Source organism: Dendropsophus ebraccatus, chromosome 14 (assembly GCF_027789765.1).
Source record: "Dendropsophus ebraccatus isolate aDenEbr1 chromosome 14, aDenEbr1.pat, whole genome shotgun sequence".
Classification (NCBI taxonomy): domain Eukaryota; kingdom Metazoa; phylum Chordata; class Amphibia; order Anura; family Hylidae; genus Dendropsophus; species Dendropsophus ebraccatus.
The window spans coordinates 34,905,351-34,931,410 of record NC_091467.1 but is presented as its reverse complement, the minus strand read 5'-3'; the positions used below and the strand labels follow the sequence as shown (position 1 = coordinate 34,931,410).

General features: G+C 43.5%; 1 protein-coding gene across 9 annotated transcripts in view; it reads left to right on the top strand.

Moving 5' to 3' along the window:
• The window catches only part of SLC13A3 (solute carrier family 13 member 3), a 458,185-nt gene extending 432,410 nt beyond the window's left edge, over window positions 1–25,775 (top strand). For all 9 annotated transcript variants that reach the window (XM_069952524.1, XM_069952518.1, XM_069952520.1 and 6 more), the window contains 11 exons: window positions 7,432–7,595; window positions 14,285–14,351; window positions 16,778–16,963; window positions 18,196–18,321; window positions 18,406–18,501; window positions 19,333–19,437; window positions 21,146–21,243; window positions 23,316–23,428; window positions 23,593–23,754; window positions 24,579–24,716; window positions 24,932–25,775. In XM_069952524.1, the coding sequence (XP_069808625.1) occupies window positions 7,432–7,595; window positions 14,285–14,351; window positions 16,778–16,963; window positions 18,196–18,321; window positions 18,406–18,501; window positions 19,333–19,437; window positions 21,146–21,243; window positions 23,316–23,428; window positions 23,593–23,754; window positions 24,579–24,716; window positions 24,932–25,105 (1,429 nt within the window). In that variant the 3' untranslated portion in view covers window positions 25,106–25,775. The remainder of the gene's footprint in view (window positions 1–7,431; window positions 7,596–14,284; window positions 14,352–16,777; window positions 16,964–18,195; window positions 18,322–18,405; window positions 18,502–19,332; window positions 19,438–21,145; window positions 21,244–23,315; window positions 23,429–23,592; window positions 23,755–24,578; window positions 24,717–24,931) is intronic.
• The last annotated feature ends 285 nt before the right edge of the window (window positions 25,776–26,060 follow it).

Genomic DNA, 26,060 nt, shown 5'->3' with positions numbered 1-26,060 from the left:
CTCAGTGGAGGGTAACTTCTCTCTCTCAGCCACACGCTCAAAGACAGTTAAGTAGGCCTCAATATCATCATCAGCAGTCATCTTTTGCAGCGCACGCTGCACGGCTCTTTTCACAGACAAAGTCTCTGGCGCGGCTGCTGCCACCAGCTGGGGATTAGCACCTGCAGAGGCCTCCTGCTTTGCTATCAGGTGCTCAATAAGTCTCTGTTGTTGAGCCATCGCTTGTTCGTGGCGCAGATTAGCGGCTGCCTGATCCTGTTTAGCGGCTGCCTGAGCCTGTTGTTGTGCGGCCAATGCCTGTTGTTGTGCGGCCAATGCTTGCTCATGGCGTAGGTTAGCGTCTGTCAGAGCCTGTTGTTGCTGCATATTAGCCTGCTGCTGTTGCAGACTCACTTGCATTAACTGCTTCATCATCTCCTCCATGTTGCTTGACTGTTTTTGGAGTGAAGCCGCAGCCTTCACCCAGGACATAAGCAGCTGTAGCCAAGTTGATGCACACCGTTGCCCCTAGCAACCGTTTTGCCCGCTCCGCAGCACCAATTGTAGGGATCTTCCCGGGGGATGGTGTGTTAGGACACAGTTCAGGCAGCAAACTTGGGCTCATAAAACAGCTTTGGTGTTTATTTGTAGCATAAACGGTCCAGCAACATAAATACAGCAACACCGTGCAGTGAGAATAAACAAAACAAAAAGTCCTGCCCGTCTGGGCGCTTACTAATACAACAGGTTACCTCTCTGTCACTTCACTTGGCAGGTAATATTGCAGGGTGTGCATAAGCCCCAGCTCCCAGCGAACACACCATACAGGCTGTTCACTCCTGTCTGAGAGCAAACCAAGGATCCTCTGCAGGGCTTTTCTCTGTCAGGCTTGATTAGGGCCAGAGACACCTGACCCCAAAACCTGACCTGGATCGGGGGGAGGGAATGGCAAATCCCACTACCAAAACCTATCTGCCATTCCATGTAAGTCCAGGCCCGGCAATAATAAATAATAGCTCAGCAGCATAACACTGCTGAGCACAGATGCCTCCTGGACTTACCATCTCACACTCCGTATTAACCTGGGTGAGATGTACACCCCCTCGAGCACTTTTCCCGTGACATGTCCACAGTGTATATTGTTCTGTATAGGTGTATATTGTTCTGTATGGGTGTATATTGTTCTGTATGGTTCTGTACAGGTGTATATTGTTCTGTATAGTTGTATATTGTTCTGTATGGGTGTATATTGTTCTGTATAGGTGTATATTGTTCTGTATGGTTCTGTACAGGTGTATATTGTTCTGTATAGGTGTATATTGTTCTGTATTGGTGTATATTGTTCTGTATGGTTCTGTACAGGTGTATATTGTTCTGTATGGGTGTATATTGTACTGTATGTTCTGTATGGGTGTATATTGTACTGTATGGTTCTGTATGGGTGTATATTGTACTGTATGGTTCTGTATGGGTGTATATTGCACTGTATGGTTCTGTATGAGTGCGTATAATTCTGTATGGTTGTATATTGTTCTGTATGGGTGTATATTGTTCTGTATAGGTGTATATTGTGCTGTATGGTTCTGTACAGGTGTATATTGTTCTGTATGGGTGTATATTGTTCTGTATGAGTGCGGATTGTTCTGTATGGGTGTATATTGTTCTGTGAGTGCGTATTGTTCTGTATGGGTGTATATTGTTCTGTATAGGTGTATATTGTTCTGTATGGGTGTATATTGTTCTGTATGGTTCTGCACAGGTGTATATTGTTCTGTATAGGTGCATATTGTTCTGTATGGGTGTATATTGTTCTGTATAGGTGTATATTGTTCTGTATGGGTGTATATTGTTCTGTATGGTTCTGTACAGGTGTATATTGTTCTGTATAGGTGTATATTGTTCTGTATGGTTCTGTATGAGTGCGTATTGTTCTGTATGGGTGTATATTGTTCTGTATGAGTGCGTATTGTTCTGTATGGGTGTATATTGTTCTGTATGGGTGGGTGTTGTTCTGTATGGGTGGGTGTTGTTCTGTATGGGTGCGTATTGTTCTGTATGGGTGCGTATTGTTCTGTATGTGTGTGTTTTGTTCTGTATGGTTCTGTATGACCGTATATTGTTCTCTATGAGTGTGTATCATTCTGTGTGTGGGGGCACAGCAGTCTGAAGTGTGTGTGTGGGAGGGAGGGGGGGGGCAAAGCAGCCTAAGGGGGGGGGCGAAGCAGCCTGAAGGGGGGCACAGGAGCCTGAAAGGGGGGGGGAGGGGCACAGCAGCCTGAAGGGGGGGCACAGCAGCCTGAAAGGGGGGGGGGAGGGGCACAGCAGCCTGAAAGGGGGGGGAGGGGCACAGCAGCCTGAAGGGGGGGCACAGCAGCCTGAAAGGGGGGGGGGAGGGGCACAGCAGCCTGAAAGGGGGGGGAGGGGCACAGCAGCCTGAAGGGGGGGGGGGGCACAGCAGCCTGAAAGGGGGGGGGAGGGGCACAGCAGCCTGAAGGGGAGAACACAGCAGCCTGGGGGAAGGCTCACACAGCAGCCTTAGGAGGTACATATCAACTACAGGTGCAGAGGGGCAATGCAGCCTGTGGAAGAGGGTGCAGCTATAGGGGGTAAAGGGCAGCAGCTACAAGGGGTTGGGGGAACAGATGCTAGTGTGTGTTTGCCTCTGTCAGCCCAGCTCAGCAGACAGCCCTCTCCTCTCTGTCCCGACCTCCCTCCTATCTACAACCCAAAGTACCTGCATTTATAGCTGCTGAGCAGAGAGCAGGACACCAGGGGGATGGTCAGGAAGCAGGAGCCTGTAGCTGGAGGTTAGCAGCCAGCCCAGCCTCCTCCTCTCCACACTGTGTAATACAGGAAGTCCCGGGCCAGGAGGAACATGGGACGGTACACAGGGGGTGGGGCTTAACGGGGGCGGGGAGCAGCTTCAGCTGCCACTGGCATCACAGACTGGCCCTGCAGCACAGGCAGAGAGGAGAGCGCTGGGGCGGTAAGCAGCCTCAGCGCGGCCCTGTAATGTACTGGGGAAGGCCGGCCCGGGGGGCAGATGCCACCCCGCCCCTGATTATAGTAGTTATATTCTTGTACATAGGAGCAGTATTATAGTGGTTATATTCTTGTACATAGGAGCAGTATTATAGTGGTCATATTCTTGTATATGGGCAGCAGTATTATAGTAGTTATATTCTTGTACATAGGAGGCAGTATTATAGTAGTTATATTCTTGTATATAGGAGCAGTATTATAGTAGTTATATTCTTGTACATAGGAGGCAGTATTATAGTAGTTATATTCTTGTATATAGGAGCAGTATTATAGTAGTTATATTCTTGTACATAGGAGCAGTATTATAGTAGTTATATTCTTGTACATAGGGGAACATATTTTAAAGGTTTCATAAAAAGTCAACACTATCAGACTTAGTTCAGACGTGGTAAGAGACCGGCCGTTCCGTGGCCCGGGTCACGGAACGACCGGTCTCAGAAAAGATCATCCCGGCCGGTACTGCAGTACCGTCCGGATGATCTTTAGCGCTGCTGAGTTCTGATGCGGGCTCATCCGTGCGCGCCCGCATCAGAACTCCCCATTGCACACAATTGAATAGCGGCTGCAGAAAACTGACATGTCAGTTTCTTGCGGCGTCGCCTAGGATCCCGGCCTGGCCTCAGCCTTTAGCACAACATAAGTTCCGTACTAATAATGACCGTTGCAACAACGGCTGTGATTGCTGTGGAACTTACGTTGTGTGAACAAGGCCTCAAACACCATCTTCATACATTGTATATGCTCCAGTGTACCTCCTATATGAATGTCTGTAAAGGCCCTATTACACTAAACAACTACTGGCCTTACTTGGCTGATTACGGATTACTGTTCAGGCCAATAATCGTTAGTGTAATAGGACACATTGAAAGACCACAATTAGCCGACATGCAGCAGACCGCCGCTGACTTTAATAAGCCTCCCACTACTCCCCACTCGCTGTCAGTGCATGTAAAAGCACAAGCAGTGAGCCTCCCACTACTCCCCACTCGCTGTCAGTGCATGTAAAAGCACAGACAGTGAGTGGGGAATGAGAGAGAAGCGAGCACTGAGCTGACAGGTCGGCACTCACTACCCCTGGATTATTGGATGATGTAATACGGCCGGGGGCTCGGTTCACACGTTGTAAGAGTGCGGCTGTATTTGCGGCTGTAATTGTGCGGCGGTATTTTTGGTGGTTCGTGTGTATGCTTGGAAGTATAGGATATGCGGCTGCACAGTGCACACTATGTATGAATCTACAGCCCTATCGTAAACGGACCCGTAAAAAATGAACAAGACCATTGTTTGCGGCTGAATATGCGGCCGTGGATTGACAGGCGGTCCGTACGGAGTACTTAAAAAATAGCCGGCAATGATGCCGAATGCCGATGCCTCTAATAGTTAATATATTAAATTAATCAAACACATTTTCTTTGTAATCAAGACACTTTCGTTGATCAATAATTTATTTCTAACGAATCCATCATTTTGCAATTAAATATACTGTTAAAAAAAATAGATATATAAATAAATGTATATTTATCTATATATTTATTTTTTGACAGTATATTGAATTGCACAATGATGGATTCGTTAGAAATAAATTATTGACCAACGAAACTGAATTTATTTCAACGAAAATGTGTTTTCTTAATTAAATATTAATTAGTACAGGAAGCTCTATAAGCCGTTAATTCATATGCCGGCAATAGAGCATTCTGTACTAATCATCACTTTACTTTAATGAAAACATCAAATGTTTCTTCTAATTATGTTATGACAATAGCATTATTAGAAGAAACATTTAGAATTATATGTGCGCTCAGCTGATTGGCTGTTCAGCTGAGCGCACATATAATAAGCCGGTCCGCAGTACAGTGACTTCATTGTGCTGCGGACCAGCAAAGAGGACACATCGGGACATCGGATGGTGAGTATAGAGCTCTCCACACCCCCTCCCCAGCACTGCACCCCTCCCAGCAAGGAAGGGGGGTCACTTAACCCCTTCCTTGCTGGGATGGGTGCAGTCTGACATCAGTCTGGCCCCCAGGGGGTTAAGGGGGATGCAATACATCCTCCCTTAACCCTTGGGGGTCAGACTGTAAGCAGCGATCTGTAAAGATGCTGCATACTGTAAGGAGCACAACACCGCTCACAATGATGGGTGTTGTGCTCCTGTTTGTGTGTTTTTTGTGTGTTTCTCCCTTTTTGTTTTTCAGATATCGGTATCCTGGGGATTACGTCGGATTCCGTGGACTACGTCGATGACCAGCGTTTTTTTACTGTTTTTTTTAATAAAATGGTCAATGAGGGGTGTGGGGGTGTTTTTATTTGAATAAAAAAATTTGTAAACTTGTGTCTTGTCTTTATTTCTTTACTTTATAGACTTAGTAGTGGAAGCCGTTTAATAGACGGAATCCATTACTAAGTCGGGGCCTAGTGTTAGCCGGTATAAAATGGCTAACACTAACCCCCTATTATTACCCCAGTACCCAATGCCACCAGGGGTACTGGGAAGAGCCGGGTGCCAGTGGTCCCGGAGCGTCAAAATTGGCGCTCCTGGACCGGGCGGCAGCAGGCTGGTAAGATTTAGGCTGGGGAGGGCCTAAACCAATGGCTCTTCCCACCCTGGTGTTACCAGGCTGCTGTCGTTTGGTTTTTAACCCGGCTGGTTATAAAAATAGGGGGGACCCTATGCGTTTTTTTTTTTTTAATAAATAAATAATTAAAAAAAAACGCATAGGGTCCCCCCTATTTTTATAACCAGCCGGGTTAAAAACCAAACGACAGCAGCCTGGTAACACCAGGGTGGGAAGAGCCATTGGTTTAGGCCCTCCCCAGCCTAAATCTTACCAGCCTGCTGCCGCCCGGTCCAGGAGCGCCAATTTTGACGCTCCGGGACCACTGGCACCCGGCTCTTCCCAGTACCCCTGGTGGCATTGGGTACTGGGGTAATAATAGGGGGTTAGTGTTAGCCATTTTATACCGGCTAACACTAGGCCCCGACTTAGTAATGGATTCCGTCTATTAGACGGCTTCCACTACTAAGTCTATAAAGTAAAGAAATAAAGACAAGACACAAGTTTACAAATATTTTTATTCAAATAAAAACACCCCCACACCCCTCATTGACCATTTTATTAAAAAAAAACAGTAAAAAAACGCTGGTCATCGACGTAGTCCACGGAATCCGACGTAATCCCCAGGATACCGATATCTGAAAAACAAAAAGGGAGAAACACACAAAAAACACACAAACAGGAGCACAACACCCATCATTGTGAGCGGTGTTGTGCTCCTTACAGTATGCAGCATCTTTACAGATCGCTGCTTACAGTCTGGCCCCCAAGGGGTTAAGGGAGGATGTATTGCATCCCCCTTAACCCCCTGGGGGCCAGACTGATGTCAGACTGCACCCATTCCAGCAAGGAAGGGGTTAAGTGACCCCCCTTCCTTGCTGGGAGGGGTGCAGTGCCGGGGAGGGGGTGTGGAGAGCTCTATACTCACCCCGATGTGTCCTCTTCGCTGGTCCGCAGCACAATGAAGTCACTGTACTGCGGACCGGCTCATTATATGTGCGCTCAGCCGATCAGCCAATCAGCTGAGCGCACATATAATTCTAAATGTTTCTTCTAATAATGCTATTGTCATAACATAATTAGAAGAAACATTTGATGTTTTCATTAAAGTAAAGTGATGATTAGTACAGAATGCTCTATTGCCGGCATATGAATTACCGGCTTATTGAGTTTCCTGTACTAATTAATATTTAATTAAGAAAACACATTTTCGTTTAAATAAATTCAGTTTCGTTGGTCAATAATTTAATTCTAACGAATCCATCATTGTGCAATTAAATATACTGTCAAAAAATAAATATATAGATAAATATACATTTATTTATATATATATTTATTTTAACAGTATATTTAATTGCAAAATGATGGAATCGTTTACATTTAATTATTGAACAATAAAAGGGACTTTATTACAAAGAAAATGTGTTTTATTAATTCAATATATTAACCATGAGAGACATCGGCTATAGTGCAGAGGATCGCAAACCCCGGTAATAGCAATTCATGTAAACTGTTTCCCTGCTTTCCCAGATGCATCCAGAGGTGTTTGCATCACTTTCTTAACATTTTATTTGTTATTTTTAGTTGAACCAGATTTCCAAGTAAATGACCGTATGTTTTGAGCCGCATGTCTATTTTTTCCCACGGCAGTAGTTTCACCCGCACATTTACAGCCGCATAAAAAATACAGCCGCACAGTTACAGCGTGTGAACCCAGCCTTAAGTTAGAAAGTCTGTAAAGTGAAACTTGCCCTCAGGTGAGGCCATACCCTTTAAGTCTACAGTAATCTATTCAATTAAAATGCTCTGTGGCCAAACGCAGCCGAGTAAATATACCTCTTTATTATTCCAGGCTTATACTGGGCATGATGATAACCACAGCGTTTCTGTCCATGTGGTTGAGTAATACTGCATCCACAGCAATGATGCTTCCCATTGCAAATGCTATTCTCAAGAGTCTGTTTGGTGAAAAATTCAGCAAGGAGAACACTATTAAGAGTGATGAAAACATCCCAGGTAATTCAAGGTGAATGACTGGAAAATGCTACCATAGCTAGCACCTATAGACCTTAACCCTTTGAGGACCCAAAATGACCCAGTGGACCGCGCAAATTTTGATCTTAGTGTTTTAGTTTTTCCCTCCTCCCCTTCTAAGAGCTCTAGCACTCTCAGTTTTCTATCTACAAGCCATGTAAGTGCTTGTTTTTTACAGGACTAGTTGTACTGTGTAATGGCGTCATTCATTTTACCATAACATGTATGATGGAATTCCAAATATATTATTTATGAAGATATAAATAGGTGAAATCGTAAATAAGAATGCAATATGGTAACGTTTGGGGGGTTCCTGTGTCTACGTAATGCACTATATGGTAACAGCGACATGACACTATTATTCTATAGGTCAGTACGAACACAACCATATGCAGGTTACACAGATTCTCTAATGTTATATATTTTTTTATGAAATCCTTTTTTTTGGCAATTAAATATTAATAAAATGGGCCTATTGTGACGCTTTTATTTAACGGTTTTATTTTTTCACCTACGGGGCTGTATGGGGTGTCATTTTTTCCGCCATGATCTCTAGTTTTTATTAATACCTTATTTGTGAAGATCGGACGTTTTGATCACTTTTTATAGATTTTTTTTTAATATATAATGTAACATAAAATCTGTAATCTGCGCACTTTTTCCCCTCTTTTCGTGTACGTCGTTTACCGATCACAATGACGCTTGTTATATTTTAATAGATCGGACAATTACGCACGCTACGGTATATTATATGTTTATCTATTTATTTATTTTTATATGTTTTATTTATATAATGGGAAAGGGGGGTGATTTAGACTTTTATTGGGGGAGGGGCTTTGGGGTAGTGTAATAGTGTTTTGAACTTTTTTTTTTTTACACTTTTGAAGTCCCTTTGGGGGACTTTTACATACAGTACTTTGATTTTTACACTGACCCTTGCTATGCCATAGGCATAGCATTGATCAGTGTTATCGGCGATCTGCTCATTGAGCCTGCCTGTGCAGGCTCAGTGTAGCAGATCGCCGATCGGACCGCACGGAGGCAGGTAAGAGACCTCCGGCGGTCCGTTTCAACAATCGGGACCCCCGCAGTCACACTGCGGGGGTCCCGATCGGTAAGTGACAGGGGTCTCCCCCTGTCACTTACACTTAAACGCCGCGGTCGCGCCGCGATCGCGGCGCTTAAGGGGTTAATGACACGTGGCAGCGCGATCGCTGCAGCGTGTCATTACCGGTGAGGTCCCGGCTGCTGTTTGCAGCCGGCCCCCACCTGCTATGAAGCGCGCTCCGCTCCGGAGCACGCTTCATAGCGGGAGAAACACCCAGGACGTAAGGTTACGTCATGGGTCGTCTGGGGACAGACTTCCATGACGTAACCCTACGTCCAGGGTCGTCTAGGGGTTAAAGCGTAACTGTCATTTCAGGGTCATTTTTCTGAAAACATTAAATATCAACTGTTCAAGCGATTTTAAGAAACTCTGTAATAGGTTTTATGTACTAAAAGAGTTTCCTTCTGTAGTGAAAAAGCAATCTCCCAGCCTCCCCCCTCACATCAAATGAAGCAGGATTTCTGTCTCCATTATGTGGCTATGGAGAGGGGAGGGGCTGTTAGGAGTGACTGAGCACGGAGGATTTCTGCACAACACAACACCCTGCAATCTTCTCTCAGTAAGTTCATAGATAAGCACTGACCTTTCTGAAACCTGAATCCAGTGTTTTAGGTGCCCAGACAGTCTACAAACAGCTGACCTTCATGTCACCTCTTCCTGCTCCCTCATCTCCCTCAGCCCCTCCCCCCTTCATAGGCTTACAATGGAGAGAGCAGAGCCCGTCTTCACTGGCTTCTCTGTAATGAAGACGTGTTTGCCTGATAATGCACAGATAAGAAGTCAGGGGGGGAGGCTGGGAGATTGCTTCTTGAGTACAGAAAGAAGCTTTTTTGGCTGATAAAACCTATTACAGAGTTTCTTAAAATCGCTTATACTACTGATTTCTGAAATAAAAAAAAACATGACAGTTACGCTTTAAGGGTTAAAACTGATTACATATGTCTGATTCTCAGGGATTCAGTTTTTTTCTGTCTGGATGGAAAAAAAATGTTTCCATTCACATATAGCAAGCAGAGATTTTGATGATTATCTAAAATAGTAGGCATTTGTAAAGTAAAGTTTGTTTTATTACAGTTAAAGGAGACTTCTGGGATTTAACATTGATGGCTTCTTTGAGATAGTCCAATAATGTTTGATAGCTGTTCCAGATGCTGTCGTTTGCCCTTTTCAAGAAGTGTTGCGTCCCCTTATTATTTCTGTAGTCCTGGAGGTTCGACACTCATCAACATCATTAGCGATATCCGTGCAGTCCTTGCCTTCATTGTAAAATTATAATGTATTTACTTTCTTTACCACAATCCTCGGTGTCCTCAGGCCTTCCTCGGTCTCTGCAGCTGCAGCTCTGCCTTCAGCTCTCTTCTGTTCCAATCTCTGCTCTTACAGGCCGCGCAGCCAATCACTGTCCGAGAAAGGACAGCGGCCAGTGATTGGCTGAACAGCCTGTCAGTGCAGAGACCAGAATTAAAGGCAGAGCTGCAGCGAGTGGGGAAGGCCCGAGGACAGGGAACGTGGTAAAGTAAGTAAATGCTTTATTATTTTATACTATAGTCATCAGCTGTCGGCAGTGCATCAATATTACACTAACAATGTGTGCCCGATGCCCAATGATTTTAGGTCTGGACCTAATGAAACATTTAGCTAATAATCGATACATCAGCTGAACGTTCTCTCAATTACACAGAGCGATAATCGTCTGAATTGGCCTCATTCTGCCAATTATTATCACTCCGTGTAATAGGGCCCTAATGGTGGGTTTACACAGATTTATCTGACAGATTATTGAAGCCAAAGCCAGGAATGGATTTGAAAAGGGGATAGATCCCAGTCTTTCTTTATGACATGTTCCCTGTTTATAGTCTGTTCCTGGTTTTGGCTTTAAAGATCTGTCAGGTAAATCTCTCTGTGTAAACGCACCATTAGGCTAAGCCACTAATGTTATAATCACCCTCCCCCCTTTAAGCTTTAGCCAAGTGCCCCATCCACACAATACAATGTTACAAGTTTCAACACAATTGGAGGATTGCCATTAGAGAAAACAAAGAGGAGAAAAGCTGAACTGGTGGCCCCACTATACTATGCTGACTGCTTTGCTCTGAGCATGAGTTGGGTCCAGTAGAGTCCATGCTCACTAGTGCCATGAGTGCCCTCAATGTAAAGCTACCATCAGGCCAATGAATAATTAAGATTTATTAGAAGAAAGATGAGATAAGGATATTGTGATGGAAATTTTCTAAAACTGTTTACTTGTTTTGAAGTCACTGTGACCTGAGAATGAAGTTGGACTCCTCTATAAATTCTGATCAAAGTCCCCTGTGCTGTTCTTTTCTATGTTAATAGACAATCTGAAGGTTAGACCTTTATACTGAAATACAAGATGCAGAATATGAACTCACTTCTTCTTAAAAGAAGGTTGTGTAACCACTTTGTACCTTAAGAGATACAGTAGGCATTGTTATCTGATGGGATGAAGAGGAGGCATACTGTATACTGTATTTAGACATCCTCCATTACTTCAGGTGGTTGACTAGGTTGCAATCTCTAATCCCTAGATGTGGAAGGATCTGCAGCTCTGGAGTACAAAGTTCTGCTGTCACAGAAGAAAACTTTTGATATGTCACAGAGGATTTTCAAAAGTTTTGGTCAGACAGTCTCTGTGTGCTTAGATCTCTACTGATTGCTAGAAGGAGCAGGAAGAAACACTGAGCTAAACTCTTTTCTCCCGGTCTCACTGCAGGACATAGGGCCGTAATACATAGATCAATAATCTGCTGAATTGGCCTCCATGTAATAAAGACAACGATCAGCTGATGACAACCATCGGCTAATTGTGTCTTTCAGTCCTGACCTAAAATCAACTTCCGCCGACCGTGCATTGCTACGTGTAATAGCGATGCATGGCCGACGACTGTGGAAAAAAATAATAACGTTAATACATACTGTACCTGTCCACGATTTCCGGTGCTTCTTCCCGCTCACCGGAATCTTCTTATCTTTTGCCCGCTGTCTGTAGCCAACAGTAGAACTTCAGAGCCGGTCTCTGAAGTGACAAGCCAAGGCCAGTGAATGGCTGAGCGGCCTGTCACTTCAGAGACCGGCTCTGCAGTTCTCGCTGCAGACAGTGGGCAGAAGACAGGAAGATACCTAAGTGTGAACGTTATTATTTTTTACAGTCTTTACTGTTTTACACTTTTAAAGCAAGGGCTGCACGAACATCACTAATGATATATATATAGCCCTTGCTGCAGGATAGTCGAGCCGCGTATGGGCTCAATAAGTGAGCGACAATCTAGAAGATCGGCACTTGCTTCCATTATGTAATCAGGCCATGTAATACGGCTATAGACGCCAACATAAGTCTCTGGAGCCTATCTTGTGCAGCCAGACAGGGAGAGCAGCACTCTAATCAAAACTTTGACATGTTTCTAACACATGAAAAGTTTTTTTAAATGTGACAGACACATTGAATCAAATACTATGCAGACTAAGGGCTTGCTCTGTGAAACACAGTGTTTCTATGGATCAGTATTGTAGACCCATGGCACTTCATCTGCTGCCATGTAGTGCCCCGGTGGGTCCCTGGTTTAGGTAGTGTCATAGCCCTTGAGACATGACATCAGGGTCCCATCTGTATAGAGCTGTGTGTTTCTTTACATCCAGCATAACCTTAAAGTGATCAGCCATCAGTGCGGCCTCCTCGCTATCCGAGCCTTACCCCATGTGACTTCTGTTTATGGAGTTTATTCAAAGAAAAGGTGTACCTTGACAGACCTGCATCCGTGTCTGAAGTACAGCATTCGTCATCATGTTGTAGAGATCAAAGCTGACTCACAGGGGGACATTTATGAATTAAAGGACAACTCCCATGAAAAAAATTTTCCTAGTAATTGAAGCACATTACAAAGTTATATAACTCTGTAATGTGCTTCAATCACCTATCTGCCTCCCTTCCCTGTCTTTTCCCCCCTACACCCCCCACCAGGAAGTGCACTAAACTCACACATAGTCACAAGGCTCTTCTCTCAGCTCCTTCTTGTGACGATGAGTCATCAACAGGAGGGCTGCTCTAGATTCTGTTACACCAGCCTCCCCCTCCCCTGCCTTGTCAGGTGACTCAGCTTGCTCAGCTCCCATTGGCTGAGCAACTGCAAGCCATCTGAGTCATGTCACTTGCTTATCTTCCCTCGTGACAGACTCCCCGCACATAGGCAGCTCCCCCCTCCCCTCATACTCTCTCCTGCTGCCGAGTGGACTCAGTGAGTGAATAAGTCATGTCACTAGGAAAGATAAGCAAGTGACATGGACTCAGATGGCTTGCAGTTGCTCAGGCAATTGGAGCTGAGCAAGCTGAGTCACCTGACAAGGCAGAGGAGGGGGAGGCTGGTGTAACAAGAGCTAGCCCAGCCCTCCTGCTGATGACTCATCATCACAAGAAGGAGCTGAGAGAAGAAACTGGTGACGACAGTAATTAGGTATGTGTGAGTTTAGTGCACTTCCTGGTGGGGGGTGGAGGGGGGAAAAGACAGGGAAGGGGGGCAGATAGGTGATTGAAGCATATTACAGAGTTATACAATTTTGTACTGTGCTTCAATTACTGGGAAAAAGTTTTTCATGGGAGTTGTCCTTTAATGACATAAATGAGGACATTTATTTAGGCCCTGCCCTCCATTGCCCCACCGAATTTACTAAGAGGTGCACCCATCTTAGTGAATCCAGCCTGACTTGCGCCTGTTGTACAGCGTGAAACCTGCGCCTGCTGTAGAAGTGAATGATAAATCAGGTATACGAGGAGGCCAGGCTTGCTCCCTGCCTTGCCGCCCCCCCATCCGGTGTGTTGGGGATATAGCAGGCGTACTCCAGGGAGAAGAGGTGAATCTGCACCTTCTCCCTGGCATACGTTAGGGGCGCAACAATAGTAAATGTCCCCCACTGTGTTCAGAGGTGGTTTTGCTTTAAAGGGGTTGTTCACCCCAAAAAACTCCTTTAAAATTAACTGGTACCAGAAAGTGCCAGAGATTTGTAATTTACTTTATTAAAAAATCTGAACTCTTGCAGTACTTATCAGCTTTTGTATGTCCCGTAGGAAGTGGTGTTTTCTCTCCAGTCTTAAACAAAGCTCTCTGCTGCCACCCCTGTCCATGTCAGGAACTGTCAAGAGCAGTAGCAAATCCCCATAGAAAACCTCTCCTGCTCTCCAGACTAGACTTCCTGTAGGACATACAGCAGCTGATAAGTACTGCAAGATATAAGATTTTTTATAGAAATAAAACACAAATCTCTGGCACCAGTTGATTTAAAAGAAAACCTTTTTGGTGACCAACCCCTTTAAACCCAAGGGGGACATAACGAACATTTGTAGCCTGATTTGCCTAGCTACAGCACAACCTATCAACATCTTTTTGTACTGAAACTTTTTATTGAATAAATAAGTAAGTACATGAATAAATAAGTAAGTACATGAAGTGTCCAGTGTTCAAATTGAGAAATCTAATTTTGCTAACCCCATATATACAAAGATACTTAAGGGATAAATTATTGTTGCCATTTTTTTTTCTTCACTATCCAGCCACAGTCCAGGAGAATGGCTTACGATCCATCTCTACGGAATTGCAGCTACTTACCGGTATTGAAGAGTAAGTCATTTACTGTACTTTGTTACTGTGTTTTTTTCCTGAACAAATACAGATGTGTATGAAGGCCTCCCCCATGACAGATGTCGGGTTGCATAAGGATTGGGGAGTCAGATTTCAACTACCTGATCTTTTTGTTCTCAGGGACATAAACCACTGCTAACGGAGGCCAATCAATCTTCTCTTTTCTTTCCCCCATTTAAAAAGACATGTTCAGCTAAGCCAAGCATTTACATGTATAGGGCATCAGGTGTATCGGGTGAGAAAGAGAAGTATAAGGCTATGTTTACACATAGTATTTACGGCAGTCTTTTGCCCAGTTTTTTTTTCAACCAAAATCAGCAGTGGAACTTACAGTGCAAAATTATCATGGAAAGATTTGCTTAGTTTTTGTGTTTCAATACTCCTGGTTTTGGTTGAAAAATGACTATGTGTGAACCTGATGCCGACATCTATCAAAGGTGTACGACCACTGGAACTATTCTATTTGTGGTGGATTTTTGGTCTGGGACCCCCTTCCCCCACTAATAGATTATTCTGTGACCCCAAGTCTGAGGATACCTTTGCCCCTTCTGAATATGGAGTTGAACCTGCACCATTTATCTTGATATTTTACTAGCAGTTTTAAAGGGACAAGCGAGGACTATGTAGTTTTCTTATCGTCTTGGTTGGGGTCGGGAGTGAAAGCAGCAGGGACGGGCTCTATGTAATCTAGATATGGATCGTATTCCTTTGTTTGACAGTGGGACGTGTTAACTCTTGCGTTGTAGTAGAATTCCTTAGGGTACAAACCCACACACCGTATACACAGCAGATACGCAACAAATACGCAGCAAATACGCAGCAGATTTGTTGGTACAGATTTGATGCTGTGTTCAGTTATTTAGTTCTAATCTACTTCGTATTTGCTGCGTGTTTGCTGCGTATTTGATGCGTATTTGATGCGTATCGCAGCAGTAAATACGCTGCGTATACGGTGTGTGGGTTTATACCCTTAAAGAGATTAGAAGGAAACTTGGAATCAAGGTTAATGACGGCTTATGGTGCGTTTACAGGTAACGATAATTGGCCCGATCGTACGATTAACGATGTCGGAGTAACGATTTTTTTTTCATAACGAGCAGCGTTTAGACGGTACGATATATCGTACGGAAACTTCGTTGTGCGATCGTGTTGCGAACACTTAAGCCTATCTCACACATTGGTTAAATCGCGAACGACTGTTCACATGGAACGATTTGCGAATTTTTTGCAAACGACGATTTAATAACATGTTGAAAGATCAAAATGCGCGATGTATCGTTCGTCGTATGATCGTTCACTGCGTTTACACGTACGATTATCGTTCGAATTCGATCGTTGTCGCGCAAATTCGTACGATAATCGTTACGTGTAAACGCACCATTAGGCTGGACAATGTTTGGGGGCAATTAGATCTATGTAATGGAGCTTATATAGTGCTGATGCTGATGGTACAGTTGTGTAACTAAAGCCCCTATTACACGGGGCGATGCAGAGGAGCAAACAAGGGCTGTCAGCTCCTCGTCCCCAGCTTCCTGCTGGTGCTATTACATGCGTTGGCAGCAAGCAGGTAAAAGCCGGGGGGCCGCAGAGAGCTGCCCAGGTGATCACTAGATCGTTCCGGCAGCCCATAGAAGTTAGCGATGGTCTGCTGCCGCTGATCCTGTTACACAGAGTCTCGGGAGATAAAGCTGCTATCCCGGTCGTTGCCGTTTCAGCATGTTGAAAGACAATGATCAGCCAACATCATGCAACATGTTGGCTCATCGTTGTCTACACGAAACGATTATTGGCCGTAACGGTCGGTACAGGCCGAATACGGATAATAATCGCTTTGTGTAATACGGTCTTCAGAGGGAACATTGTATAAGGGGGAACGACTTGCAGGCTGGGTCTTGAGGTACCATTGTTGGTCACGCTGAAGTGGGCGTGAAGATTCCAGCAGGCAATTGCTCTCTTCTTGGTGTGGCTGCACCGTTGGTGTAATAAAAGACTCTTCCAGAACACACTCTCTGGTGTCAGACATAGGGCGTCTTGATGTTATAGGGGGGAGACACACAATGGTAGATGGTTAAAATCTTTACTTGGCTAATATAGCAAATTGGATATCAGTCTTTGGCAACTATTCCAACAATTTGGCTGTAAATGACTGGAGCAGGATTGAGGGTTTGGATGTGGATGGGGGGGGGGGGGGCATTTTAAAGTATAATTACAGCCAGCAACCAATAAGCAAGTCAACCATCATGAACTGAACACTGCACACCTACTCATCTCAAGTCTCTTCCTCTCTTCATACAATCAGTACAGTAGACATTAAACAATGGGTAGCCTTACATGGCTGCCATACTGCTTGTAGACATTGCATACTGCGGTTATGTATGCTAATATAATCTGTCATTTTTTTAAAGCAAAGAAGCACTAGAGAAGGTGGAAATACACAGCGAGAAAAAATCGGACATAGAAAAAGAGCGTGAATATCAAAATAAGATCTGGAAGGCATTTCTTATCTCTATTCCATACTCAGCCAGTATTGGAGGAACTGCCACCCTCACTGGGACCGCACCAAACCTCATTCTTCTTGGACAGCTACGGAGGTGAAGTATATAGACTAAAAGGGCCCTATTACACGGGACGATTATCGTGCAAAAAATCGTTAAATCGTTGAATTTAACCGATAATCGTTCTGTATAATTGCAGGCAACGATCGAAAAATCATTCGTATGTCGTTGATCGTTGATTTAGATCTGAACCTAAAATTATCGTTAATCGTTCGCTGTAATTCCACGTTCGTTCGTTTAAGTTCCGCGTTTTTTCACTAATTGTTCAGTGTAATAGCACATTGTTCGTTGTTTTTCTGGGATCAGAAGGAATAAACGATCATAGTAACGATTGTAACTAACAATTATTGTTCTGTGTAATATAATGAACGATTTCAGGTTAACGATAAACAATCTCGTTTGCCTTCGTTTATCGGTAGTCGTTAATTTTTTAAAAATCGCTCAGTGTAATAGGACCCTAAGGGGGACATTTATCAATGAAAAAATGCGTATTTTTCGGCGGAAAATGGCCAGATGCGAATAAATTTATTCGCAAATGGCCATTTTGCGAATAAATATTTGCATATGCATATTTTCCGCCCGGTACGCCAGGTGGGCAGGGAGGGGGTGTGGAGGGGGCGTACTGTCAGAGCTATGGGGACATTTTTAAGTCCGGCGCAGAAAACGCCAGACTTAATAAATGTCTCCCTATGTCTTGAGGCTAAGTAACATCTGACTTGGACTTGTGCGATCAGGTCAAACATGACTCTCACAATTATTTACTTGAAATTCTGAAGACTTCATAGAAGTCTTTAAGCCATGGGCAATGGCGCATGATATAACTTGTCAGCAGTGACCTCCTGTTTTTGACAGATTATCATGTTTTATGGACTTTACGCTGCACTGATTGATGTTGTCTTTAGTATTAAGTACACATAACTGGCATTGAAAACAACAAAGGTCTTATCGGGGCCTGTGTGGGCATTTATAGCAACCAACCAGAAATATAAGCAGTCACCTACCTGATTTGTAGCTGCAGACAATACCTCTGCTTTATGTACACCAAGTTTTACACAAGAACCCAACAAAATTGGTTGAGGTCTAAGCACCCTGACCCAGACTGAAAAACTTTTGACAGGTCTCTATCACACCTGGAGTTTTTTTTTTTTTTTAATTATTATTATTATTATTATTATTATTATTATTATTATTATTATTATTATTATAGTAAAGCTTTAAAAATTTGAAGGTTTGACGAAAACCTCAACTTTTGACTTTTCCTCTTTCAGCTTTTTCCCGGGTTGCGATGTGATAAATTTCGGCTCCTGGTTTGTCTTTGCCTTTCCGCTGATGATTCTATTTCTTGTCCTTGGTTGGTTATGGATCTCGATTTTCCATGGTGCTATCAGTTTAAGGTATGATGGGAATCTTGGATATTAAAACATATTTTCATGTTTAGTTGTACATGATTTAGGAAGTTACCTTTATGTATCTATCAGGTGGAAGAGGAAGAAGAAGTCAGAGATTAGGTCAGATGCGGAAGCCAAAGCCAAGGAAGTAATAAGGGAGGATTATCGCAAACTAGGGCCCGTAATGTGAGTACCATGTAAAACAAAGCCAAAGTTCCTGAATATATCCCATGTTTTTTTTTTACATGCAAAGGCCATAAAATAGTGCTAACCCCATATAACCACCCAAAGAGTAACAATAGCTTTAGAATATCAACAGAGGTAGTGGCTCTTATCAGTACCAGACATGGAAGTGTTCATTAACAGCGAACCCTGTAGTCCCCATGTATACACTCAATATTAGTGCCACTTCAATTAGAATGAAATGTAATTGCCCAAATAGACAGCACCATATGGTGCTCAGAAAAATTGTGACTTCACTGCCTATACAGGGCCCACATGATAAACCTAGTTGAGGCCATGTTCACATAGCATAAGACACCGGCCGTTCTGTGACCCGACTGCGTCACAGAGCGGCTGCTGTCAGAGAAGTTCATGGCGGCCGGTACTGGCCGGATCCAAATTCCCCACTGCACACAATGTAGTGTGCGTCCGGAGCCGCATGCTTCATTGTGTAAACTGACATGTTCTCTGCAGACGCTATTCAATGAATAGCAGATGCAGAAAACTGACACGTCCGTTTTTTGCAGGGCTGCTAGCGATCCCGGCCAAAGTATATACTATGTGTATACACTCCAGACGGGATTCCCTCTAGCTGCAGCACATTGTAAGTGAAGTATTAATCTCGGCTGTGTTGCAAATCGGCAACAACGGCCGTGATTAATGCTTTATTTAAGTTATGGGAACACGGCCTTATGCCTTATGCAAACTTAATAATATCTTCTAGAATTTAGAATTATGACTTATAAGGTTGGCCTTGACCTCAAGCCCTAGGACTAATGTGGTGCTTTTCTTTAGTTTTGCAGAGAAGGCCGTCTTCTTCTTCTTTTGTCTTTTTGCCATCCTCCTGTTTACAAGAGATCCAAAGTTTATTCCTGGATGGGCATCAGCCTTTAGACCCGGGTAAGGTCTTAATTTTATGATAACCTAAGAATTGTAAAGCCACATGTAGAGTTGTATTACTTCACAAAGCAAAGACTGAGCATGAAACTCCTAGGTCCCAATGTGAATCCTGTTATAGGGCCTTACTATGTGTTATTTATCATACTGGTCTTATGTGAAAGAGGGGCACAAAAAGATTGGTGCAGTCCTTAGCCCTGCCCCATTATAGTAAAGACTATCACCTTGGTGGAGGTCATGGCTGTTGGATGATGACCAAGACTCTGATGATAAGCAAATCTTTCATCTCCTGTCTGTGAATATGATAATAGCAAACTGAGGTTTAGAAGAAGCCTGAAGTATTCAACTTTGTTTATCAGGGAAGTGAGGGGGGGTCCAGTAGTTTGTCTCAACGTACATCCATTGAAGACAACCAGAGTCTGTATACACTTAAGTGAAAAGTCTTCTGAACATAAGTCTCTGCTCTTTTTATATATTATTGGCTTTTGCCCTGAATCAAATTGCCCACAAAGCCAGTTGGACAAAGCCACCCTAATACATATGTTGTGAGAGTACAGGAACTTGGGAGGATTTTGGAAAGGAGTCTTACAGGTGTAATGTGAAGTCTACAATGTCTTCATACAACTGACACAATATCATACCTTTCTGGTATACCTTTCTGAGGGCAATAAGCTGGTCATTCAGAGGCTACTTTATCAGGCCAGGAAGGTTATCGCACAACCCACTGACAAATTAAATGCATATGGGGTAGACGGTTGGCCACTCCCAGTCTTCCCACTAGAGCCCTATGGGAGATCAGTAGAAATCCAATGCAAATTCTTCTTCACACTACGGAATTGGCGCCAAAATACAGTGCGGAACCTCTGCGCACGGACTCAGCACTAAATCCTGCCTTCTATCTGTTTGAGCTCTCCGCTCAAAAAATTAATAAACGAATTTCGGTTCAGAATTTCGAATTTCACTCTCTACTCTACTCTTTAACTCTTTTCATCAGAGAATAAAAGCATTTATGTACATTATGGAGGCAAAGATGGATATATGATACCATGTCTCATTAACCTAACATGTCAGCAGTTTGATGGGTTCACACTATGTATATTTCAGTCAGTATTGTGGTCCTCATATTGCAACCAAAACCAGGAGTGGATTAAAAACACAGAAAGGCTCTGTTCACACAATGGTGAAATTGAGTGGATGGCCGCCATATAACAGTAAATAACGGCCATTATTTCAAAATAACAGCCATTGTTTTAAAATAACAGCAAATATTTGCCATTATATGGCGGCCATCCACTCAATTTCAACATTGTGTGAACAGATCCTTTCTGTGTTTTCAATCCACTCCTGGTTTTGGTTGCAATATGAGGACCACGAAACTGACTGAAATATACGTAGTGTGAACCCAGCCTCTAAACATGAATTGCAGCTGACAGATTCCCTTGATGCCCTGCCTTACGGGAAAACTTTGATAAAGTAGATATGAAACACAAATTCTTATATTCCTTTGTGCCATTGACCTGAGCTTACCTTACCTGGCCACTCACACTTTCTACTGGTAGTGAGTTCCTTGCTCCTGAGCCTGATAGCAGGTCTTTTCCACTTGGTCATAAATCGCATTTAGCAGGGCAGCAGCTAAAGGATTGTTAAAAATGTTAATCTGCTTTGCATAAATCTGAGTAATACACTAATATACTGAGTTCTTGGCCGGCAGGTTTACCTCTGACGCAGTCACCGGAATTACTATCTCCATCATTTTATTCTTCTTCCCCTCAGAAAAGCCTTCATTGTCATGGTGGTTCGATCTTAAAGGTACAGAAGAACTTTTTTCTGCCTGATGTTAAAAATTTCTATACAGCACATCAGTATTCTGTAAAGTCAGACTGGAACTATGGAATCCAATAGTGAAACCTAGGGTCCCATAAAACTCCAAATAACGTGCACCTTGAAGGCAAAACATACAGATAATGTACACAGTCTTTTTACAGCACAGAGATACAAATATCAATAGTCATACTACATACATACAATAAAGAATGAGTGATGTTTCAGTACATGCATCCAATACATACAATCCATGAATAATAAGCACAATGGTTTCCTTTAAGAGCATTAAGGTGGCTTCCTTAAGCAACTTGAGCGACTTTTAGCTTATATAGTATAGTCTCTGGCTTTAGGTTATTAGTAGAAGAATTAAGCAGCCACGCCAGGTGGACTACAAGAGGGGCACTGTCCATACAGTACTGTACCCTGTTTAAATGGGTCCTGCTAACTTTGGATATGTTGTGGCTACTTTAGAAGATGAAGAGAAAGACAACCAGTACTCATGTTAAAAAAAATCAAACCTTGCTGTGATGAGTATGCGGAGTAGCACACCCAAGAATACTTGGCACCAGTGTAAGAGACAAGCTTTGTGTTAACCGAACAGGACTGAAAACAGGGTGGCACTTCGGCAAGAAATGAAGCTTCTTCAACACCTGGCTAGACTTGACTTTGAGACTTTAAGCGACTCTGTACCCACAATCTGACCCTCCCAAACCGCTTGTACCTTCGGATAGCTGCTTTTAATCCAAGATCTGTCCTGGGGTCCGTTCGGCAGGTAGTGCAGTTATTGTCCTAAAAAACAACTTTTAAACTTGCAGCCCTGTGTCAAATTGGCGTGGCCTAGAGTGTCTATGCCTTAGGATTGCGACACCCCTCCGTCCCTCCTTCCCGCCCTCCTCATCATTAGGAATGCCCCTTGAACAATTTATTCTATTCATCACCTGTGAACACTGCACATGAGCTGGATTGTTAAGGCACCTGTGCAGTGTTAGGGTGATAAATAGGAAAATCCTGCCCGAGGGCATTCCTAGTGATGAGGAGGGCGGGGAGGAGGGATGGAGCGGCGTTGCAATCCTAGGGCATACAAACTCAAGGAGATGCCAAATTGACACAGGGCTGCAAGTTTAAAAGTAGTTTTTTATGACAATAACTGCATCATCTGCCGAATGGACTGCAGGACAGATCTTGGATTAAAAGCAGCTATCCGAAGGTACAAGTGGTTTGGAGGTGTCAGATTGTGGGTACAGAGTCGCTTTAAAGATGATGACCATCTTAGCGTGGACATGCAGGTTCCCACCTCTGGTGGTTTAGCAGTGCATAGTTATGCAAACAGAAACAGCAGCCCCTTAGGTAGTGGTGGGCTCTGGCCAGCGGCCATGTCCCTGGAGGAAGAATCTTATCTGCTGCAGTCCCTGAAGTCCCTGAACTCTTGGCAAATGACAGAAGGTGAGCCAACCCCTGCACTGACCCCTGTTATTTAGTACAGGAAGACTTTCCTATTGGTGCAGGCATCCTGGGGTAACCTGCAGCATATACTTGCTGTTAGTGAATGGAACCTTAGGAGCACACAGTAAATGCATCCTTTATCACAAATAATCACAAATAATTCCCTGTAGATAATAAAGGAAAGGATTGTGTCACCCTACACAGAATACACATCCACACGGCTCAGATGGGACGCTGCATAAATATTGCATTAAGTAATATCATCGTACAAGGATAGTTAGCACAATGATGTCACAGTATAGAGGTAATAAACACAGTGTTGTCAGCATACAAGGATATACTATTACATTACAGGGCACAAATTAAATAGTGATGTCACAGTCCACTGATAATACACAAAATTACAAAATAGCACAGTAACTGTGCTTAAAGATGACAGCACCTGAAAAACACACTAAATGATGTCAACATACATGTATAATGCAAACAATGATGTCACGCTACAGTCAATGCACAAGGATAATCCACATGTCGCAGTAATCATGCACACAGTAATTTCCTTTGCACAACACTGATATCGAATTTATCAGCTAATTATTCTTCTCTTTCCACAGCCCCTAATACAGAGAATAAGCCATTGCTGTCATGGAAGAAAGCTCAAGAGACTGTACCATGGAACATCATCTTACTGCTGGGAGGTGGATTTGCAATGGCAAAGGGGTGTGAGGTGAGCAGTACAGCTGTCTGACCACAATGCTTGTAAGACCAGTGGTCTCTCATTGGTTGCAAATTTATGACCCTGACCCTTTTTAGCTGGTCTTTCATCTTTTGGTTATCCTTTGATATGTCATACAATCATACACTGATACTAATGTCTTTGTCTTCTTATAGACATCTGGTTTATCCACTTGGATTGGAAGCCGCTTGCAGCCCCTTGAAGGTCTTCCACCAGCGGTTGCTGTCCTCCTCATCACCATACTAATTGCCTCATTTACTGAATTTGCCAGCAACACGGCCACCATCATTGTCTTCCTCCCTGTACTGTCTGAGCTGGTAAGCAATTTAACAATGGCTAGTGCGAGAAGTTTGAGGCATACAATAAGACTTGTCCCATATACTCTGTAGACTTGTAGCAGAACATGTCTTGTGCACTGAGAGCAGTGGCATAGCAACCATGGAAGCAGACCATGGAACTGCTATGGGGCTTGTGAAGCAGGAAGGCCCTGAAAAGCATTGTCTCCTCAGACCAGCATACTCATACTCAGTTGGATCGGCGCAGCCCCCCTGCGTTCATCCTCTTGGTTCACCCATGCACCAGAGAGTTCAGAGAATGAAGTAATGCTGGGGGACTGCGCCAAGCTGGGTGAGTATGTGAAGGGGGAAGGCCGTACAGGATTCAAGGGTCCCCATACAGTTTTTTGCTATAGGGCACCAATCCTAGCTACACCCCTGACTGAGAGAGATCACATGAATTTATCTTCACTATTCTCATGGCTATATCTAGAGATTGGTGAGGACCTTAATACTCAGGTCTCAACTGATCAAAACCTTTGACATGTCTCTGCAACGTGTCAAAAGTTTCTTCTAATGACAGGTATGCTTTTTAAGGTAGAAGAAGAGCCCGGCACTCGCCAGATAAGTTATGCTTATTTATTCAGGTGCAGCATGCGTAAGTCTAGGGCAAGGATGCGTTTTGGATGCGTTTTGAACTTTTGCATGCTGCACCAGAATAATTAAGCATACCTTATCTGGTGAGTGCCAGGCTCTTCTATATACCTGCTGCTGAACCTATCCACCACGTGCACCACTCACCCTTGGACAGCCGTCCATCCTACTTATATTAGGTATGCTTTTTAAGGCTCTTTGTGCTCTTTTAGGCCATACGTCTGAAGGTGAATCCCTTGTACCTGATGATTCCCGGTACTGTTGGCTGTTCCTATGCGTTCATGCTGCCTGTGTCTACACCGCCCAACTCTATAGCATTTTCTACTGGGCATCTGATGGTGAAAGACATGGTAAGTGTACACAGATGTGGCAGAGATTAATATATCTGTAAGGCCCTGTACACATCACAAAAAATGACAAATGGAATACTGTAGTAGCATAATGGGACATCAGTAGATTATGCACTAAACCTAGACCAAAATCAAGATGTGATCCCTGAAAACTCATTGAGATTTCTCATAGTGTTGAGTTGCACTCATTTTTTCATATTTGTTGTCTTTTGTAGGCAAAAACTGGGCTGCTGATGAACCTGATGGGAGTCCTGCTTCTTAGTTTGGCCATGAACACTTGGGCGTCTAGTTTATTCCAGTTAGGCACCTTCCCTGACTGGGTTAACGTCCATTCAGACAACATGACTGCCTTGGCTACTACTACATCCAACATGACCACTGGTAGATAACAATGAGAACGTTGTACCCTCCATCCGCTGTGGTCTCATAGATTGAGATTGTGATGACTTACACTAATGTGGCAACAGGTTAACCTGCAGCCTTAAGAACAATATGGCTGCTCTGTAACCTAGTCCTACGTTCAAGGACTCCTATTTGTTACTTGATTGTTTCTTTCTGATTGTTACACAGTTAACGTTAATTCTTCCAAAATTGTAATAGTAATATACAGGGCTGCACATATCTTCAGTCCTATATACTTGAGGTCAGCTACTCATTCAATACAAAGCCATTCTCACTGGGGCCCCATGGATATGTTCAGATAACATGGAGCCTTTGGGGCCCAGGTCTATCATGAGTACAAGATGTCCTCCTCAGCTGGCACCAAGGACAAAGGTCTATGAGATAGGTTTGGTTATTGAGTTTATGAAGGTTTACTAGTCTTCTCAAGGCTCTTTTGAGTTCAAAAGTAGATGTTTAAATATGATGTTTTAAATATGCTGTGTATTCCGAGAAGTCTGATACCATAAATCCCACCACCCAGAGTACACATTAACTCTCCTGATGGATCTTGTGGACAGTGTGTACGACTTGTGCTCAGAGATGTTCCTTCCTAATCTGGTGAAGCAGTCCTGTGTTAGTGAAGACTTCAGAACTAGAGATGAGCGAACCTTGAGCATGCTCGAGTCCATCCAAACCCGAACTTTTGGCATTTGATTAGTGGGGGCTGCTGAAGTTGGATAAAGCCCTAAGGCTATGTGGAAAACATGGATATAGTCATTGGCTGTATCCATGTTTTCCAGACAACCTTAGAGCTTTATCCAAGTTCAGCAGCCACCACTAATCAAATGCCGATTGTTCGGTTATGGATTGACTCGAGCATGCTCCAGGTTCGCTCATCTCTATTCAGAACAGAAGAAATTAGGGGTATTGGTTTCTAACACCTCACAATAAGTTACCTGTGCA